Source organism: Halichoeres trimaculatus, unplaced genomic scaffold (assembly GCF_033239565.1).
Source record: "Halichoeres trimaculatus isolate MK-OKI-2021-1 unplaced genomic scaffold, fHalTri1.1 fHalTri1_scaffold_10, whole genome shotgun sequence".
NCBI lineage: Eukaryota > Metazoa > Chordata > Actinopteri > Labriformes > Labridae > Halichoeres > Halichoeres trimaculatus.
In genome coordinates this window covers 17,842,897-17,865,029 of record NW_027437187.1, presented here as the reverse complement: position 1 = coordinate 17,865,029, position 22,133 = coordinate 17,842,897, and the positions used below count along the sequence as shown (strand labels likewise).

Below are 22,133 nucleotides of genomic sequence, written 5' to 3'. Positions count from 1 at the left end.
TGGTTCATTAATAACAGCACTGAGTCTTACTCTGATTGGCTGTCTGTGCAAGGTTAAACTGAATAAAAGCTACAAAGTGCTCAGTACTGAAAAAAAAAGTTTAAAACTTTCTTTTTCAGCATAAAAAATCAAGCCTTGTGTGTGACATTATACGTATTTAAGGTTGTTGTCAATGCTCATCCAGGGCTGTACTACTACCAGGATGCTATGATACTCTACTACCATGATCTAAACAAGCACAGATGACAGCATCATATATATAGTTAGATAGATATATGTGTAGATATATGTGTAGATATATAGATATGTGTAGATATATAGATATGTGTAGATATATATAGATATAGATATATATAAAAAAGACTGAGTACTTCTTCACGTAAGATCAAACTGTAGCATATTTCGATACCTAAAAGTTTCCTTGTGACTGTGAAGCAATTGAATAGTAGCTGATTTCCCAACTTGACATAAACACAGCACTGCAAGTTTATATATTAAGGAATAAACATGTTAAATTAAAAAAATTGTTGCCACATTAACACAAGCAAAAGTACCAAAAATTGGTACTGCTAAGTTTCGATACTGATCGCCAGGTACCAGGCACCAAACTGTTTCAAATGTGAAAGGTACCCATCTCTACGTATATAACCAACAAGTTAGAATCTAAATTTCTATTTTAACAGTAAGGGACTTTGTCACTTTGGGACATTTCTACTAATAATAATAAGCAGAAGGCTGAGTGTTAGTCTAATGGGTCATTCAGGTTATTTTAAGGCCATAACTACTGAAATAAACACAGAAATTGTGAAAAGACTGAGCATCAAAGTCTTACAGACTTCTGGCGACTAGATTTATCAAACCTAAGTTTCGACAAGTAGCTGACAGTTTTGCATGCTACAGTGTGCAAAATACTATATATCAATACACCTTGTAGGTAATGTACAGAAAACACTGAAAAAAATGTCTGTGATTTGAATTAAAAGTGATGGAGAGGGAATACTGCAGATAGGTTGCAACTAAAATCATAAAAGAAGCCTCTTCATTAAAGCTGACTGCATTCAAGGAGCTTTCCAACTACTCATTTCAGTGATCTCAGTCGCTTTCTTTTCAACACACTGAGACATTTCTGAGGGCACTATATTTCCACTAAACAGAGCACATCATTCGGTAAGTTGGTCACATGACGAAGAAGAAGGATGGCAACAAATCAAATAAGGCTCATATTTTCTTTTGCCAACATTTACTTTTTTGACCTTTGCATGCAATCCTTACTGATTATTCCAGTTCTCTTTGTGCAAAAGGGACAAGAATGTCAGGTCAACTATAACCAAAGTACACAGTCTTCTGGGGGGATTAGGAAGAGAACATTACATCCACTGACTTCATTGTGTATCAGCCCGAGAAATTACTAAAACAAGTGTACCAGGATACGTTTAAAAATAAAAAAAGGAAGCAACTTTGACGATCCCTTTTCTTCTCCTTATAAAGTCAGGTCTGCGTCTGTGGGCTCTTTGTGCTTTTTTTTTTTTTTTTTTTTTTATCAGACTGCACTCGGGCAGTAAAAGAAACTATACATAATTCAAACGATGTTTCAAACAGACCCAAAAAATCAAGAGAAAACATTTTCATCATATAGAGCTATACAGATATAAAAGCAGAATGAAAGCTGAGATATCCTCTCAGGGTTAGTTCCCCTACCTGTCGATGAATAAAGACTACAGACCCCAGGAGCCTCCACGTTCCTCCCTGTCGATCCACATGCAGCATTCGCAGGATTTGGAGGAAACGGATGCCCCTGCAACACAAGCATCACCTCATCTGTCTTATTGTCTTCAGATCCCCTCAGACAGTATTAAATAATAATAAAAATGTAGTCTATTTACCGAATTGCTGAAGTGGCAAATACTTGACCATTTGACCCTACACCCAGCACAATGATTGAAGCGATGACCACAATCAAATCTGTAAGAACCCGATACAGGGGACCATAGAAAGAAAGGGAATAAGAGAACAGATTAAGACTTTTGATCACTTTTTTGTAATGAAAAATGACACCAACTGCTTACATTGCAAGAATGGTATAAGATGTTGATCTACAAGAACATTTAAAGACATCTCTGTATAGAGGAGAAATAACACCAGGTGCACCTATGATTGATATGGGCTTCCTGATAAAGCGCAGGCGTCCTTTGATGCCGGCATATTTGCTCCGACAGCCGGCAGACCACAGCCGGACCACGTACTCAGTGCCAAAGAACAGCACCAGCACAATCTCCTGGGAAACACAATGCAAACACACAGAGTTAAGGGTTACATTAATCCACAGGGGAATAGAGAAAATAATTGTAAAACTCATAAAGAAAGAGGAGTGGTGGGGAGAAGACAGGGATCATTTTTTAAAGCACTGACAGTATTTTACCTTGCATCAAGAGCAATCTACAAGCATTAAGGTCATTATAATCACTCAGTAAGTTTGGTGATATGATACGAGGGGGTAATGACAGGTGTGTGATAGAGAGAGAAAGAAACACTGAGGTGGTCTAGTCGCAGCAAGATCACCCAAGAGGAGAGATGAAGGTTGATAACATGGCTGATGACAGATCGTATTGAAACCAGGTCAATGGCTAAGTGATTGGAGCTGCAGGGTGAAATGCCATCACACTGCCTGACAGATAAGAAGGATAAACAAGTCGCTCTGGCTGTGAAGAACTGGTGTGAAAAGTGAAACTTTCTGCAACACCTGAAAAAGGCAGCGAGCATTGCAAAAAGAGCTCGATATTGAGTTTGGTGTTCAGAAACTGTGTCAAAAAAAAAAAAATACCATTGTGCATTTGTTTTTCTATTTTTCACACATACATACGTGTGTCTGTGGATTCATTAACAGACAGGGATCTTTTTCCAGGCCACCATGCATGCATAATATTTAGTCACCATACTGTCTGTTAAAACCTAAAGGCCAATGTGGGTGGCCATCTCCCTGATTGCTTGAACTGGCTGCTCCCTGACCACCCCTCATATGAAACTTAATACCGTGAGCCCTACTGCAATAACACAGCACAACCAAGCCCCAAAACAATGACCTGCCAGTCAAAGCTGATGCTACTCTGGATGGCAAAAATGTCACTCCAGTTAAGCAGCATGGAGAGTGAATGCACTCATTAAGCATTTACTGACACTTTTGACTGAGGTGGAAATGATTTTTTGTTGTATTGCCAACCTAAGGCCTCCTCAGGGTCATCATGGTGTTAGGACAAACAGATGGACGGATCCTTCTGGCTGCACTCTGCATTTTTAGTTTGCCCCTTTTCATTAATTAACCATGTTTACAGCTTTAGACTTAGTGCTTGAATGGTCCGGCCTGGGATTCCTATACCCTCTTATTCATGTCCATGAATTGCTCATTTTCTGTCACTGAGTTTAAGACAAAGAGAGAGGAGATAAAGAGGCAGAATTGAAGACAGAGACGGCAGAAATGGTTCAGTAAATCCCTATAACATCGCTTGATAATCAGACTGAATTACCATTTGGTTTCACTTCATTTGCTCAGATTTGAATTGCTGAACAAATCGGAGATCTGGGCAGGCATTCAGGGGTCTGGAGCCAAGCTACCTATAACATCCAGTTCAGCTGAACATAGCCAGTCAGCCATAGCCTTATTGTTTGTGTAGGAAAGTAACAGACTGTGTTTCAAGTCTCTGTTGTTGTGTCCATACCACACTGAATAGTCCATAAATACTTCTGGCAGTTACTGACTATTACTCGTAAAAAATGTGGGAACTTAAAGGAGATGGATCCTGTATTCACAATGACATGAGATGACCTAAAACTGTGAAGAGGAAGAAGAAGGAGAAGAAAGATGAAGGGGAAGAAAAAGTAGAACTAGTAGAAAAAAAAGAAGCAACTTGATTTAAATTTAAAAAAAAAAAAAAAAAACACAGTCAAACCTCTACATCAGCACCAGCTTCTGATGCCCACTAAATCCCAATTGATTGAGCTTTATAGTTATGGCATCTGGTCACCATTTGAAAGTCAAAGGTACACATGAATTTGGAGACTTTGCAGGGATTAGTCACAATAATACCATAAAATAGGTCACCCAAATGTTGGTGAGTGTCTGTATGTGTATCAGTACCCTGTGACGGCATGTTTACAGAAAACAGCCGCCTGTTCACACAGCTATAATCTCATAAAGCCAGAGAAGGATGAAGCCCATTCACAGAGCTGCTTGGGAATTATGGTATCAGATGCATATGTGGTTAGATTGCTTCATCTGGCCCACTGCTCTGAGAAGCTTTTACAACTCATGAATGTTACACAGCCTACAGTCCATTATAAATATAGAATGATTAAGCAAGACATCACTCTCGTTTTAAATCACCTGTCACTATGAGATGAGTAATTTGATTGTAAACATTAACGCACTGTTGATGACTCATTTGCATATTAGCAAAAAATATGTTTCAACTCGGATTTGCTGAAGGACTAAAAAGTGGCATTGGGCTGTAATATTTTAGGCAGAATGAAGCAAAAATAACAGGAGCTCAGACATTTGCAATAATCTGCAGACACAAAGGGGCCAGAAGCTTAAATCTGCTCATTCAAAGTCCATTGCTGGACTGCTGTCTACAGTTATTTTTTGTACTCAGTTTTGTTGACCTTTGTGCTATTTTATCCCATTATTGGATCAAAACCTCTGAGAACAGCTGTGTGATTTTTGGAGCTCCTAATGTGGCCAACAGTAAGAAATGCAAGGCTTCTTGTCTGGTATGTAAAAAGGTCAAACTAAGGGAGTGTTATTGTCAAAACAAGTCAAAATTAAGCTTGAATTGCTTTCACGATCTGTATGTTTGTTTGTTTTTTTCTTTCTTTCCTTTATGTGTATGTGTCCTGTACCTTTGTACTTGTGTTTATCTGTGTATTTGATCAAAATGTGTTATTGTGTATTCTATTACCCGCATGTTGATTTTTGTAAATTGAAAAATCTGTAAATATATATATATATATATATATATATATATATATATATATATATATATATATATATATATATATATATATATATATATGGAATGGAATAATGGAATAAGAAAAATGATGTCTGTTTTTTTAATGTAAGGACATTGTTCCAATCTAAGAACTTAAAAATTACATTATAATTCTTCCATTGGCCTATTTTTTTTATTATTTTAAGCAATTCAAGCGTTTAAAAAATAATAATAATAATAATAATATATATATATATATATATATATATATAGATATATATATATATATATATATATATATATATATATATATATATATATATATATATATATATATATAATTATTATTCTTAATTTTTAAACGCTTGAATTGCTTAAAATAATAAAAAAATAGGCCAATGGAAGAATAATAATGTAATTTTTAAGTTCTTAGATTGGAACAATGTCCTTACATTAAAAAAACAGACATCATTTTTCTTATTCCATTGGCAATTTTTTTTTTACTTATGAAATAAAACCTAGATCTTATTTTTGGCTTCTGATATATGAAAAGTGACATTATTCTCAACTTTCTGGGCACATGTGATACATATCAAGTCTAGTAAAACATCATTTTTGGGGGGAAATTGGCAAAAACGTTTGCTCAGGATTGATGTTTTTTATATAATCTAAAGTTTGACTAGCAACTTGAAATGCAAGAAAAAGAGCTGGAGATGAGGGGCTACATAAGAGTGGACTGTAGTCTACATTTTCATTCAGATGTTTATTTACAGAGATCAAAAGGCATTGATGATATCCAGGGTTGTGTCATGGCGGTGCCTTATGTGCCACTTTTGAACTGAATATGAGCTGTTTTGTCACATATTTCAAATGTATACTACAAAAGGCAGTGGATGATGGTGCTTAAATCAAAAATAGAAATAATGTGTATCAGATGAGAGACATTGTCATGTGCAGGAGATCAGCTTTTTCCTATCATGAAGCACAATATAATTTCTATGACATTGAGTTTAATCACTTTATTAATCAATTTTAAGTTTCACCATCAATCGTAGTACAATCTTGGAAGTCAAACCACTGATTACTTTACCAACAAGTGTTTTCAGCCTGCTACACGTTTTTGCATGGCACAGGCAAACAGAGCAAAAACCACTACACTATAAAATCTCAAATAAGCATGCAATGAATTCATGACAGGTAGAAAAAAGGAAGGAAAGAAGAAATCCAAGCACCACATGTGCGTGTCTATGTGTGTGCGTGTCTATGTCTGCTGTGTGTGCCTCCTGTCCAGCCTGGCCATCTTTACTTTGGCAGCTGCCCTAAAGGCCAAATATCCTCAAGGACTAATGTCCCCTCTGCTTTCCAAAACAAGCAGCCAATGATTCATGGATGTCAGCTAACCCTGAACTTTCTAAGTTTAGCTACTACATCCACTATATGCCACTATGACAACACTTACATAGCTCCACCCCCCAAAACACACATAAACTCTGGCAAAAGAGTGTGTACCGCTCACAAAAGATAAGCTTTTATCTTATCTCACAATTGATATTGGACCAAAACTTTGATACACAAACACTGAAGCCAGGTGTACAAATAAACCGTCCAGACTGAAAGTTGTGTGAGGGAGACATTTTAAATTGGTCTCCTGTCTTTTTGGGCCAAACAACTGCTGGTCGATTAGTAATACAGCAACAAAAGAAATAAAAGGCGGATGAAGGGTGGCAAAAGATGAAAAAGAAAGACGACAAGAGGTAAAATGAATCAGAAACAATCCCGGAGAGTTTGGCTCCTCTTGGGTACAAAAAAATGAATACCCTCAACAGTTCTTCACAGGGCACTGGCCAAAAGTTTACAGAACACAGTGTCCCTGTGTCCTGTGTTTGCTCCCAGGACTCAGGAGGTGGTACAGTACATGTGTGTGTTTTGTGATTGTGTGTTTTCCCATGTCTGTGTGTGTGCAGCGTTCGAGAAAGTGTCTGTGTAAACTTTGTGTAAGTGTGCAGTAGCTGCGTGTGTATTTATATCAACAGTGAGAGACAAATGATAGGAGCTCTTTGAACAGCTTCCAAACAGGAGCCATAATTTTTCTACCTGTTGTAAGGCCCTGGATTTATTGCATCACTTAGCAGCCTTAATAGCCCAATAAGCTACAAAAAAGTCAATTTGGCAGCATGGATCAGCAAGAGCAGTCTGTGTGGAGCCAAAGTGTCACTACCGCCAGTACAACACCACCAGCTCCTGACCATTCCCATGCTAATTATGTAAAGTGTACACATGTAAAGAGCTCTGTAGACTAGCAGGTGGTGCATGTGTGCAATAACTAGAAGGAATCTTTCCTTTTAGACTTTGTCAAACGTTTGAACTGAGGTGCAAGATGGTGGTTATGGTCCCTCCAAGACAAGATCTTCTGTCTCCATCATGTGGGCACTGGAGGGTACTGCAATTCATCTATGATGGGTTAAACCGGTGAGTTTTGCAACTTTCTAAATATTTCTCTCCAAAACAAGGGACATTGATTTTATTGTCAAGGAAAAAATGCTGGTACAAAACAAAGCATGAGTCTTTATTGTTAAGGTGGCATTACTAAATTCGACACTTCACAGCATAACAATGATAGCCAAATTTATAAGTTTTTCTAATTTTGTACGCCTTATAGGAAATGACAGACAGTAGATAGAGCAGAAAACAGGGTAAGATTGGGGAGTGACATGTGCCACAGATCAGACTCTAACCCTGGTCCATCTCTAAAAGGCTAACCTTTGTTACTCCCAATCCTCTCTTTCAGTTCCCTGGTCTTTCCATTGTCCTGTCCTCTTTCAAAAAAGGCAAAATCCCAAAAATATGAAAATAACTTTTTTTGTTACAAGAAATTTTCTCTTTTAGTTTACCAAATGTAAAACACTCATCAAACCATTGCTATGAAAAAGTAAAGGGACATCCAACCCCTACATTAGACCTAAAATAAGACATTCACCTGGAAGCGCAGAAAAATGTCTTATTTTAAATCATGAAAAGAAAAAACTTTGTTATATTTTTCTAGCATGGCACAGACAACTTACCATCCAGAAGAGGGTCCCTGTGGCAAATTCTGCATATTGCTCTATAGTGGACAGGACACTGAAGATCAAACACACCAGGACCATGAGGAAGCTGCAAAGAGAGGGAACAAATTTCATCAATCATCACCAGACAGAACTTAAAGATGGGTACCTTTCCCATTTGAAACGATGTGGTACCTTTGAGCACCGGTACCTGGCAATCGGTACAGGTGCTCAATGGTACCAATTTTCTGTACTTTTTTCTGTTTATGTGGTAAAAAATATCAATTTGTTTAATAATAAAATGTAAAAAATATTCAATTTAACATATTTATTCTTCAGTGTATAATCTTGCAATGCTGTGTTCATGTCCAGCATGGAAAACCGCCTACTCTTCCTCTCCTTCACAGTCACAAGGATGCATTTTGGTACCTAAACATGGTACCTTTTGGGTTTACCTGAATCAGTACCCAGTACTTTTGACAGAATTCGGTCGGTACCTATAAAATTACCTAATTCGATTCCCATCCCTAACAGAACTAGTCCATTATTTTGAATTTGACCTTCACTAAAATAAAAAACGTATCTCTCTCTTTTCTTCAAAATCAGCATCATTTACTTTTCTTATCTAAATGGACTGCTTCTACAGGCTAAAAGAAGTAAACTAGTACCACAAGATATAAAGTTACTGGTCTAAGAATATGACCCTTATTTGATTATTTTCCTCTCTGATACCTTTGATTTATAGGCACAAATATTCTGTCTTCATACATCCCAAAAAGTTTAAAAAAATGAAATGCTAAGGCAGTAAAAGTCAGAAATGCTATGGAGATGAATCGCAGCTCAAAACTCTGGGTGTACTAGTCGTTGACCGGCAGTTGATCTTTACTGTGTAAGTCTAAAGCTGGTTATACATCAATGCAGCAAAGACACGATACAAACACCAAACAATATTTAGAATTTGTATAAATGACTGGTGCAAAAAAAGAGTGCTTCAGTCTGACCTTGTGGGTTATGATAAAAGTTCCTATTCACCAGTGACAAAAATTGTAACCCAAATAGGAGTCTCTTTGACTAAGAACGTGGTTCCATTAAATTTCAGACATTGATGACTTTACTGAGAGTAACTTAAAGTGTGACATTAAACTTATAGATATGCAGTGTTCATCTGCTTGTTTTCCTTTCAAAGATGTCAGAGTACCTCTTGTGTATTTTCCTTTTACTCATCAATTGGCTCTTATTAACACCTGACAGAATGTTTCCACGTCTCCTAGCAACATTTAAACATTCCGACGAGACCGTCCATCTGTCAGTGTACATACATAGTCTACAAATACAGCCTGTGAGTGGAACACCCAGAGCCAGAGCACCTACAGTACAGAGAGGAGGGAAAAAGGTGAGATAAGAGGGAGGAAGTTCATCTGCCAAATGCTTCGCTGTTTTATTTATTTATATATTTATTAGCTAAATTAGTCACAGTTTGTGAATATTTACTCTGTTTTATCACTTAATTATACATTTGTTAAGGGGAAAATTAAGGAAAAAGCAAAACCAACAGTCAGAGAGAAGAAAAAAAAAAGTAGAAACATAACAAATACAATTTGGTTCAAAAAGCAGATGTAAGTGTGTGTCCAAGAGAGCACCAATATAAGTGACTTTCATACATTTAGAAAAAAAAAATCTTACTTCTGTAATTGTGTTTTTTTTTTTTTTGTAATGCTTTGTGGTATTTTTTCTGAGTGTTTTGTTAGCAAGTGGAAACCTCTGGTCTAGAAATGTGGAGCCCATGCAGAAGTGCTAAAAACTGTAGTTCTTCAAGATTTGGCTGGCTGCAAAAACACCAGGAACCATGCTCACATCAAGCCAAGCAGATTTTTTACTCCAAACGTAGTATTTTTATGGCCTAGTCTGAATGTCTATTTCTCTATCAGCACACACTGTATGGGATTTTTTTTCATCACTCTTTTTCTTAAGTTACTAACTTTACCATTTCTGCCTGTACAAAGGCTTGGGCATCTTGACAGACAGACAGACACGTAAAGAGGCTTAAGGCCCACCTCATTACCTTATACAAACTCATGAAGGTAGGCTAAGCTCTATATTTCCAGTATGTCCCCAGTGGACCAATGTTTTTACCTACAACATTTGACCACTTTTCTCATTTGATTTAAAAAAAAGTTGATAAGTACATGAAATAATAGATGTTTGGATGTGTTGTTTTTATCAAATGCAAAATAAACAAACAAAACAACATGATGTTTGCATCAGTTAAGAGCAATCAGCCAACCTGCACTCCAATAATATGTATCAGCATTGGTCATTCAAGAACTGGTATTGGTCAACCACAATACCACGGCATGACATCATGATACCATGGCTTACCTAGATGTCACACAAATGTTACCGTCTCGAGAAAATTAAGGGCCCACATTAGCTGCCTTCAAAGTAGAATTGATGGAGGATACGGATAAAATACTGATAATAAAAAAATGATGATAATTCAGATACAGGCAGAAAAGCTCTTGCCAATGACAAACCACTTGTTATTCATCAATTATTCATTCTAAATTTCTGAAACAAGCACATGAGGAAGTTTGCTCAGTCATTTCTGACCCAACAGGATTAAAAGCCCCCATGTGCATTTTCACCATCACAGAAATAATCCATGGAGCACATCTTTTAAGAGCTGTTACATGACATCCTATGACCATTTGCATGCATCACCGCCACGGTCAAGCTCACGTTAAAAACACACAGCAGTGGGTGCTTGATAATGCTGTGTGCTACAGACAGGATTACATGCATGTCCAGGAAGGGTTATGTAAGGGTCTGTTGTTTACTATCAATCATGTAACATGTAAAATAACAGCGGAAGGTTTTTCCTGAAACATAGAAATATGAAAATTGTTGTTGCTGCTTTTACAAGACCACCAGCTGTTAGCACATGTCTGTGTGTGTGTGTGGTGATTTGAGGTCACAGGTGGTGACTTAAGGAATAGTCCACCTTGTACACACCACACACACCACAATGCATTTACCAAATGGAATCCTGACTCCACTCTATGTGGAGGATTACCGCTTAACATCACACAAACAAAGTCTTTCCTCTTCTTTACCTCTTCAATTCTGTTTAAAGTACAATCCCTAGAAAGGGTATGTCAGATGATGATGTCAGTATGTTTCAGGGAGACTGTTAAACCTTCATAATGAGCTGATCAGATCTTGGTGCACACTCAAGACGCCCGGCTGGCATCCCACTTTTTTTCCTGGTGTGATTGCATGCGCTAACAAGCCCTTGGTGTCATGACTTTGATACATGGTAATGACGAAAAGTCCTCAGCTTAGAGCCATTCTTTCTTTCTGTAGGGTGGACAGTGACACTAAAAGCAAAGAACTCAGCACCCATCTCACCAAGCCAATGCATAGTGGAGCCAAACTGGTCAAGCAAATGACAAATTAGCCTCTTGACTTAAAGCTGTCAAAAAAAGTATATTTGTTTTAAATGGTTTAGATTTTAGAGATGCACAATAAATAGCATTTTCATCACAACTGATTAAAGCCTCAAACACAAAACTAAAAATAAGTATTTCAAATACCACCTGTGGGTCCTATCACGGCAAAAAAATTTTTTTACATATGATGCTTGGAGTGCAAATGGCCTGGTGGTTTAGGTCACGCTCCATAAGGTTTGTCCATGCGCAGGTGGCCTGGGTTCCAATCCAGCCTGTGGCCTCTTTCCTGCATGTCGCTCCCCACTCTTGCTCTGTTTCCTGCTCTATCCACTGTCCTCTGTGCTATCCAATAAAAGGCATTAAAGCCCAAAAAATAACCTAGAAAAACCCAGATTACTCTTGATTATAACAGATATTTTCTACCGATATATATAAAAAAATGGTTGAAGCACTTATTGTCTCTAGCTGGGATGACTGAAATTTGTTTTAAAAAAAAGCTCTTCAATGGGTCCAAAAGTGTGACGCCTTCAAAATAAGTGTTTGATGTCGTATTATCTTTCAGTATTGAGCAAGGTATTCACTTTGGCATTTTTTCCTCAAATTCATGCACAAAATTAAGTTATCCTGAGAAATAAAGGGCCCTGTTAGAAACATAAGACCTTGAAGGGTATGGTGCAGTTAGGGATGGGTACCTTTCACGTTTGAAACGATACGGTACCGATACCCGGTACCTGGCAACCGGTACCGGTGCTCAACGGTACCAATTTTCGGTACCTTTTTTGTTCATGTGGTTAAAAAAATATCAATCTATTTATGAATAAAATATATGTTTTTTTCAATTTAACATATTTATTCGACAATATATTACCTTGCAATGCTGTGTTCATACCCAGCATGGAAAATCGCCAACTCTTCCACTCCCACACAGTCACAAGGATGCATTTAGGTACCTAAACAGGGTACCTTTTGATTTTATGTGAATCGGTACCTGGTACTTTTGACAGAATTCAGTCGGTACCTATAAAAGTACCTGATTCGGTACCCATCCCTAGGTACAGTCCATTGCAATTCTTTCTATTCTCTGATTACAGTGATGAGTGTATCTAATTCATGGGAGCTGTTTAAAACATCAAGTCAAAAAACAAAATCTAATCATCCAATTTTGCTACTTACAGGTCTTTTCTACATTATCTGAAAATATGTACCACCATCAAATCTACTAATGGTAATGCCTTTACTTTCTGTATGCAACCAGCCAAGAGAAAAACTGTGTGTTTTGGTAGTGGTTGCCATGCTCCCCAGCAGTGACATTACCAGCCTTTTAGGAAGGTTAAGAGGTTGGCAGGTTATGAAAAGGCCAAGTAAGGGCAACTCAAAAACCCATTTCCCCTGTGTTGAAATGAGATCATCTTATTACAGTAGGCATAAGATGATGTCATAGTCGTGCAGGCCACAGATGGGGTCATGTAATCTCTGTGTTTTGGGGCATTGATTTAGTTTTGTTTTAAAACAGTGCAATGCATTATCTCCTCTTAGTACGGTATCAACAGTTGGGTAAATGTCAGACAATGTGCCAACCGAGGATGATCAGAGCATCTTGAGGATCAGAAACAGATCTTCAGATGTAGGAGTTAATGAAGAATCAGGTTAAACTACATGAAGTCCAATTTTCATTTGAAAATGTATTAGAATTTGTTAAAAAGCTCACAATGTGCCTTTTTTTAACAGACCTCTATTATATAATGTAGTTCCTTGTTGAAAACTGCATTTCCTCCCCACATTTCATATATTTTTTTATACGTGTGAAACTGGAGCATTTTAGTCATAGTGCTCCTCACAGACCTGTCCACAACATTATCTGCTAAAGTCAGGAGATTAATGCATGTTCTAAGTTGTCATGGCTTCAACTTTGCGTTCAGTGACTTGTTACATAGAGACATGATGTAAGGTGCTACATTTAGGCAGGCTGTTTACAAACAGCTGGAGAGAGTGATTTAGCATTTTCCTGATGTAATATCCTAAATCTTTCTGATGACACCACTGAAGTGTTTTAGCTTTGTACAGGACTGGGTCACTCACAACCATTAGCCAACCTTATTTAGCTGGCCAAAACCCCTGGGATCTGATTAAAGCATAACAGCTGGGGCTTTAGCGCGTATTACTGACTGCAGATCTGTTCAGCTCCACTAAAATAAGTACATTGAGAAGCCACACCAACCCTTCAATTCATCTCTGAAACCACAGCAGTATATAGTCGTTTATACAACAAAGAGCGTCAAAGTGTGGGTGATAAGACTGGGTCTTTACACCATTTACTCTAATGCATACCTGTACACACACTCACACAAAACAAACACCACAGACACAGTGGCTCAAAGTCACAGCTAATAGTGGGAAACTTTAAGTGATGCAGGTTTTCAGCATTGGCCTTTCAGCTTCATAATTACAGGGGTTCATTGATAATGATTTACTTTATTTAACCAACAGGTGTCTGCAGCAATCACAGATTTCATTACATTTTTGTTTAAAGAAGGACAAAAAAGGCTAAGCTTATAGTCAGTCCATCTGAACTATCAGAAAACTTTAAAGTATAAAATCGGTCTGGAGTTTTTTTGATTGGTTTTCAAACAGACTGAAATCAAAAGCATGACCTCTTCATGACCTGCGACTGAAGCTAGACTTTAAGCCACAAAGTTGAAAGTCTGATATAGGTATTTTTATCACCTGTGATCACAGACAGGAGGTGTCAGAACAGTTTGTTGAAGACACAACACTTTCGGTTTTGGGTTTAACAGCACAGTGTTCACAATAGGTTTGGTGAGTAGTTGAAAGAAAGCAGAACTGGATTTTTGTCTTAAGTTACTATCTTGCACTGCACTGGACAAAATTGACAAACAGAAAAGAAGTGCCCCTTACAATTTTGACATTAGAAAGTCATAAAAATAAGGATGATATATTTTAGAAACAGATCGTGTTCAATATTGACAGACTGTTAAAGAATATAGAATCTAAATATTGGTTCAATAGAGTAGCTTCTGTTTACTCAGGTTAAGCCTCATGTGGATGATGCCACAGGTTTATCAAGAGTCATGGCCAGCTGGGGAGTCCATAACAGCTTGTCATGAAAAAAAAAAAAAAAAAAAAAATCATTTATGACAAAATATTTCTAAGATGTAGAGAGTAAAAAAAGACAGCAGTGCTTCAATAAATTGATTTGAATCCAGTTGTTTTACTTCGTGATTCTAAATATCCGTTTTCCGGAGTCCGACAATTCCAGCACCCTCAACCTAAACCCTCACTGCAGCCCCCCTCCAAATGAGAACTGTGTATCAAACACCTCTTTGAAACTTGAAAGGCCTCCTTTTACCACTCATCAAAGCAAACAACCTCCACCACTGGACAATGGGGCCACAGACAACATCACCAGCAGATGTTTAGACCAAGCAGGCCTCAAACGGTCATTAACATGCTAATAACTAATATTCAGGAAACAGTGTAACACAGGCTGTTTCACACCGTGCTTGTTAACTGAACACTCCTGTTGATTTTAGTGTTAGCATCAGCTCTTCCCAGTCAGAGAACAGACAAACTCTACCAATATAAGCTTTATGATTTCACTCTTTTTGGGCCCTGTGATGAGAAGAGACCCCCCCTTATTTAAACCCAAACCAACATGACGTTTTTTGTTAAAAATGTTTTAGCACAGCTTTTAACTTCATACATTCTGCCAATAAACTCCTAGTCAGAAACAAATCTTTTCCATATGAGTTAGCTAGTTTGATTTCTGAAGTGAGGAAAAACCGTGAGTTTTTACTTTTTTAAGACTGCTCCTTGGACATCACATGAAATGAAAAAGCTGTGACCTTAAAAAGCACGAACATCAAGCCAAGAGCATGCAAACCGCCCAGGGCATCACTGCTAGCGAGCATGGTCAGAGGCAGAGCGGTCCTGCACAGCCCTCTCCACTGACCCCCCTCCACATCCCCACCCTCCCTGTTCCTTCCATGGAGGAGCTTAGGGTGGATTACACCACATCAGCCACAGCCACAAACATGGGTATTCTATCCTGGCTAAGCTATCAACTTGTCCACCAAATACTTAGAAAAAACAGATGTAAATCTCCTTACAGGTTGAAGGAAAGGATGAATGAAAAGAGAAAAAGGTATGACATAATGCAGGCTGGTCTGTTCATAACGTGTGACTTCACAAACGTCAAACTCATGCAAAGCCCAAGGACAAGACTGCTCCTGTTTAATACAACTGAACAAATACTGTTCTAAATCATTCTGATACTTTCAGATTAACTAAAGATAGTACAAATGTAAATATCTGTACCAATAGAGTAGAGTGCCAGGTTTGAACAAACAGAAAAGAGTGGGAGATCAAGTTTTAAACTGGCATACTGGTGGATTTTTGTAAAGGTCAGAGGTGAAATTCAAATATTCTTGGTCAGATCAAATTGTAATGTTGAGCTTGTGGACTAGAGCTTAGTTAACAAAGCACAAATCCAACATTGTTGGTAAATATTGGCTTCAGGAATAAACTGGTGTGGACATGATATTTTGAGAAGATCAGAACAAGGGGTGACGATTCAATCTAAATTGCGATTTTTTTTATATTCATGATATTTGTGATTTGTAGTTTTTTTTTTTTAACACCAGACCATTAAAAAAATTACATGATGATGATAATGTCTACAGACTGTATAAGGACCATATTTTCCCATAAATTGCACATCACATGAGTCAAAGAGAAACATTTCACCCTCTGCTGGAGAAAAGCGGTAACTTTTTTCCAATCCAGTTTACAAACAAATACTGAAATAAAGAACTTGAATCTGAAAAAATATATATTTTCTGACCAAGAATCCTGATTTTGATATTGTCAAAGAAAAAATCCCTATAGATATTGATTATAGATTTCCTCCCACCCCTAACCAAGGTTATAATAGTTTTGGATTTGTCATTGTAGTTTAGTTTAGGTTAGTTTTGACATGTTTTTCCCATTACAGTTTAGTTTTAATTTGTTGTAGAGCAGGTATTCTAGTTTTTATTTAGTTTTGATTTTTGCAACAAGGCTTAGTTTCAGTTTAGTTTTAGTTTTCTCATACCTTATTTGCCAGGTGCAAGATTCAGAAAGGTCAGAGTAAATATTTTGTAATACTGTTCGTTTTCAAGTCCAACATTGTGCTCACTGCTCAGTCAATGCTGATACTGAACTGTTGGCTGCTGCCTTAAACACAAGAAAACAATATGAACTTCATATAAAAAATATAAATACAAATTACATAAAAAATAATGTTAACATAAACTATATAAAACAATATAATATGAGCTTAAATAATTAGAAACTTGGACTCTGTAACAATAAAGGCAGACTCAAATACAGTTAAAGGCAGACTCACATACAATTAAACTATTACAGATGCTCTGATTCATTGCTCCACTATGTTTTGTTGCAGCACAGATTACAGCTCACAGACTGCAAGTACAGTAAAGAAGCCCGTCGTAGTACATCACTGTGCTGGTGCTGTACGGCTCTGACAACTGCCTAAAACTGCCATAAAATTGGTTCGGAAAATTTGTCAAATTAATTTTAATCGTAATGGCTATTACTATTGTCTGACATTTTGGTTAGTTTCAGTTAGTTTTGAGAACACAAGATACAGTTTTAGATTACTTATCATTTTTGTTTTCTTTTCTAGTTTTTATTAGTGTGAGTTAACTGCAATGTATTCTAAATTTTAGTTTTCGTTTTTAGTTTCGTTTTAGTTAACTATTATAACCTTGCTCCAAACAAGATGTTTGCTTAGGGTTCAGCCATGTTAGTATACTTGCGTAGCCACATTTATGTTTAAATATTGCACCTCTTACATCAAAAGGTTTTCTTTCCAGCGCTCAAAATGTATTTATTGGCTGCCATATCGTTCAGTCAGGAGGTTTCTTCTCCTCGTAGTCACTCCAACACCCCTAACAACAGGTTAGGTTGAAATATCGTAAACCTGGTACTGGTCACGATATAAGACATGTCTTCTTAGATCATTGTCAGTTTCAGGCTCTCAAAATATCCACTTTCTGTTTTATGAGGTCATTAAGGTAAGTTGACACATAATCAAAATCCTAAAACATCATTGCATGTTTTTCCATTAACAGCTGCATTTTACTTAAACTCGTACATGAGTAGATGCCCTTTGCACAGCACTGTCCGTCCTTATGACTTGGTGAAGGTGATAACAGGAATCATCAAAGATGGCAGAAAATAAGGGGATTCCCCACACACACAAGGACTGAACAGCTTCTTCTATTCATTTATCATCACTTTTATAAAGCAATATGTTTTGCCCATAGCTTCATCATGTATATTTTATTTTTCATGGCATCATCAACATCATAATATAAAAGTAAGATAAAAATTAATACTGGTGACCAATATGAGTGCATTGTAAATGATGCATAATTGGTGTGTCAATGTCTGTCAACAGGGCCAATGCCAGCCTTTTTTTTCATGTTTTTATTGTTTTTCTCTATGTTTTTATCCTCTGCAAAGCATCCTTAAGTGCTTAGAAAAGCACTTTATAAATAAAATGTATTAATAGTATTATTGATGACCATGGTATGCTTAAGTGGTACAATAATTAAGATTCCTTAACACAGTTGTTTACATAATATGAGTTATCCGAAAAACCTTTTGACATGTTGGGCCAGTATTGCATCCAAAAAGAAGCTAAAAAAATATCCCTTAGTACACCCGACTCCCTGCTGAAGATGTGAGTGACCCAAGCTCACTTCTTTCATCAGTAATCTCCTTTAAACAGATATTTAGCAGGAGGTTCCCTTTTTTGTGCTTTCCACATGGATAACAAGGATTCGCCACAGCCATTTGATAATCTGTTCTGATGACATTCTGGCAACAAATATTTTGGAAATTTCAAGTTTTTATCACTCTTTTTTCCACTGCTGTGAATAAAACTTTTCCATTTGGTTCTTCGTCCTCACATGACGTAAGAAAGGCTTGTTGTATAAGAAGTACTAGTTTAGTTGTAGCTACTTGTAGTCTGAGAGAGGCATTTAGAAGCATTGAGGACTTGCATGTTCATCCCTTTTAGTTATGTAAAAGACTCAGATGGAGAGGCCCATCATGAAGGGGATCACTGCCCCAGGTTCTCAGTGTGCCTGTGAGTCTGCAGGCTGTTGCATAAGACTCTTTTTGGACGCTCTCTTCGTTATCCAGAGTGGCTGGGTGTTGTACCTAGTCTCACAAAGTCTGTGGTCATTAGCATGGTCTGTGCGTGTTTCTGTCTGGGTCGGGATAAATGTGATGTTAAAACGAGTTTATATAAAGGATTCACTGTTTTTCAACATCACAGGGAGAGGTAAAGCCTTCAGAAAAATACACACTGGTACCTTTAATTTATCATATTACTACATTTTTAAAGTACAAAGTAGATGCTTTTTTTACTTCTACCTGATGAATGTTTTACAGTCTTTAGATGTCTACTCCAGCTCAAGCTACAGTTTTTCCAGAAAAAAAACTCAAGTTAATCCACATTTCGTGCTTAATTAACAGATTAAAAACATACACTAAGAATGTGCTTCTACACAAATTGGAACAACTGCTTTCCCATAAATGTGTGTCACACCACCTGCTGAATGAACAGATGTTCCCAAACAGCCAGATGGAGTGTTGATGAGTGGGTTTATAAGCCTGAGTGAGTCAGGGAGTTTCGCTACATTGTGGAGTGCAATCACACCAAATTTACACATCCGTTAAAGCTTGTGTGTTTTGGTAGATGCATGACTCTTGTTGTGTGTGTGTAAACAGTTCTGTGTTTGTTGATTTGGTGTTGGTTTTATCTCGATGAAGGGAGTGATAAATTGAGCCACCACCTGTGTGTGGATACAAGTGATGGTGATGCAGAGCAGGTCTATAAGAGCAGATCTATTAGGCTCGTCATGAGTGCAGCAGACAGCTCCTTATGCCTCCCTCTCTCCGACCAATCTGTAAAGAGGTCTAAAGAATAGATGGCCACCAGTGATAGCTATTGACAAGTAAGAGTTACTTAAAGGAGTGTCAGCGGGGATCAGTCAGAAGGGTTTAATATTAGATGAAGCACAGGCTCAAGTTCTCTCTCCTGTGTGAGGGGGAGAAAATTAGACCCTAAATTAATGCTGGACCAGATTACCCGTAACACAGGATGACATAAAAACACAAGTACAAAGGAATCCAGCGATGTTTTCATCCATCTCTGATTGAATAAGGTAATTTCTTTAAGTGACAGACTGAACCTGCTGCTATTTAAACAACATTTCACCCAGAGGATAAAAGTGGAAGGTATAGGTTTTAATAATAAGCCAATGGATGAGTTGGGAGAAAACTTTCATATTATAAAAACACAGTTTATCAGATATTCAGTTATAACAAGAAATGTAGGACATGTTGTCATAAAAAGAAATATTATAATGTGTTGTTAAAACATGAAAATTGTCATAAAAACTTTTTTTCCTGACAAAGAACGTTTTTTGATAACCAATTACTTTTTAGTGTTGCATGGGATAACTACACTCCAACAGTTTTATATCATGATATTGAAAGTAATATGATTTGTGCTGATATAAAGGGTAAAAAAATGACAATTGATGATTTCCGTACACAATTTTTAAGCCAACCCTGCAAATGTTGCTGCCCCACCCCAGTTAAAATGTCAAGACAGGCCGATAGGAGTGGGATCTCTTTGAGGTTTAAGATTCTTAGATTTCTTCTATAGGCTGCAAAGCATTACAAGTAGGAATTGGTCATTTAAGCTTCCAAAAGGCTGGGCCATAACAAAAAGAAGATGCTACATTAAAGGTTTATATTCTGCATGTAGAAAATCTGGGCCAGATAATCTCTCTCATCACTCTTTTGTTTGTCAATTGTACAACCAGGGGGCTTTAAGACATGTAAATACCTGAAAATCTTAAGTAAATTCATTACTTTGATAAAACTTCATAAAAAGATGTCAATAAAATCCTTGAAAAGCTGTGAAAAAATAGTCCTTAATCGGGATGGGTGCAGAATTAGGCACTTTTACAGGTACCACCCAAATTTTGTCTGTAGTACCGAGTACCGATTCACTTAAAATCAAACGGTACATGTTTCAGTACCTAAATGCATCCCTGTGACTGTGAGGGAATGGAAGAGTAGACAATTGGACACAAGCATAGCATTGCAAGTTTTGGGGAATAAATATGTTAAATTGAAAAACGCTGAGAATTTATTATTAAAAATTGAATTTCCCTTTGGGATAAATAAAGTATTTTTTTTCATGTCATTTCATTTCATTAAACAAATTAATGTTTATTACCACATTAACATGCAAAAGTACTGAAAAACAGTACTGTTGAGTACCGATACTGATTGCCAGGTACCAGGAATCAGTACTGTATCATTTCAGATGTAAAAGGTGCCCATCCCTAGTCCTAAATGACACATTTTTAACATTAATTTTAGCTTCCAACAGACAAGTATGATTTCTTTGCTATATGATATTTGCTTGTTGCCATTCAAAGATGTGCTGCACACTTCAAATGAGAAGTTTGGTAGAAATTACTTTATCTCACAAAATCTTTGTGAAAGACAATTGTGAAAACAACACTTCCTCAATGTTCCTTCAAGGCCATAAAGCAGTTTTTTTTTCAGATAAATATAAACTGGTTTGACTTTTAAAAGTCCTACAAAAAATGAATTTAAAAAAGCCCTTTCCTGTTCTTCAAGCCAACTCAATAAACCTGAACCTTGCAAGCCAAAACTGAAATGGAGTCTGTCATTAAGTCTCAAAAACCAACCAATTCCTCCTGACAGGCCGCACTCTGCCACCACCCTTATTTTCATTTCTACTTATTCAAATGTTTAAACTAAATATGTTGGGCCTTTGTTGGAGTTAGGGACAAACCTGGGGGGTGCAGTTGCGGCTCACAGTTCTGGCTAAGCATGCCGCAACAACAGATCCACCTGTCACTTCTTCAGAAGGAGTTTTTAAAAGTCTGCACACGATGCTGTGTTGGCATGCTTTAATTGTAGCTCAACAACACGCTTTCATAAAAAGAAAAGTAAAATTAAACATAGGGTTCAATATGTAATACAGCTGACCGTAAAGCAGTTGAGGAGAGGCCTCTTGGATTCCAGTATTATCATCTATATTTTCATCTAATCTGGTCTAAATCCCAGGCTCAGGGCTTACTATGACGTCTGGGAATAAATTGTGGCATACTTTGGAGAGAACAGATCCTTTGGTCACATGTGAAGGGGAAATGTTGGTCATGGAGTGTTTTTTTTTTATTCTGAACAGTGCTGTTTATATTTTTTGTGTTAAGGTTCACTGACAGGAGCAGTCGGCACACTTATCAATATTCAAACTAATATTCCTCTTTGTTTTAATATGAACGGCTGTTTTAAAATTGATTTCTGCTCTTTTAATCAGAAACATGTTTGAAGGAAACTAACATGCTAGAGTTCAAATGAACTATTGACTTCTGCTGAACATGATGTTACTCAATTGTTGATTGCACGATAGCTATCATTATTTGTGTACGATTTATTTAGTTTTATCTAACTTTGGATATTTTTTTATTAAAAAAAGTCACATTTCACTTGTTTAAAATTAGATATTTAGGACA

At 37.1% G+C, this 22,133-nt stretch overlaps 1 protein-coding gene across 3 annotated transcripts in view; it reads right to left on the bottom strand.

Annotated features, from left to right (window-relative positions):
• The window catches only part of kcnq1.2 (potassium voltage-gated channel, KQT-like subfamily, member 1.2), a 197,047-nt gene that overhangs the window by 171,813 nt on the left and 3,101 nt on the right, over positions 1-22,133 (bottom strand). For all 3 annotated transcript variants that reach the window (XM_074678296.1, XM_074678298.1, XM_074678297.1), the window contains 4 exons: positions 8,048-8,138; positions 2,149-2,275; positions 1,884-1,962; positions 1,699-1,795 (listed from right to left, as the gene is read on the bottom strand). In XM_074678296.1, the coding sequence (XP_074534397.1) occupies positions 1,699-1,795; positions 1,884-1,962; positions 2,149-2,275; positions 8,048-8,138 (394 nt within the window). The remainder of the gene's footprint in view (positions 1-1,698; positions 1,796-1,883; positions 1,963-2,148; positions 2,276-8,047; positions 8,139-22,133) is intronic.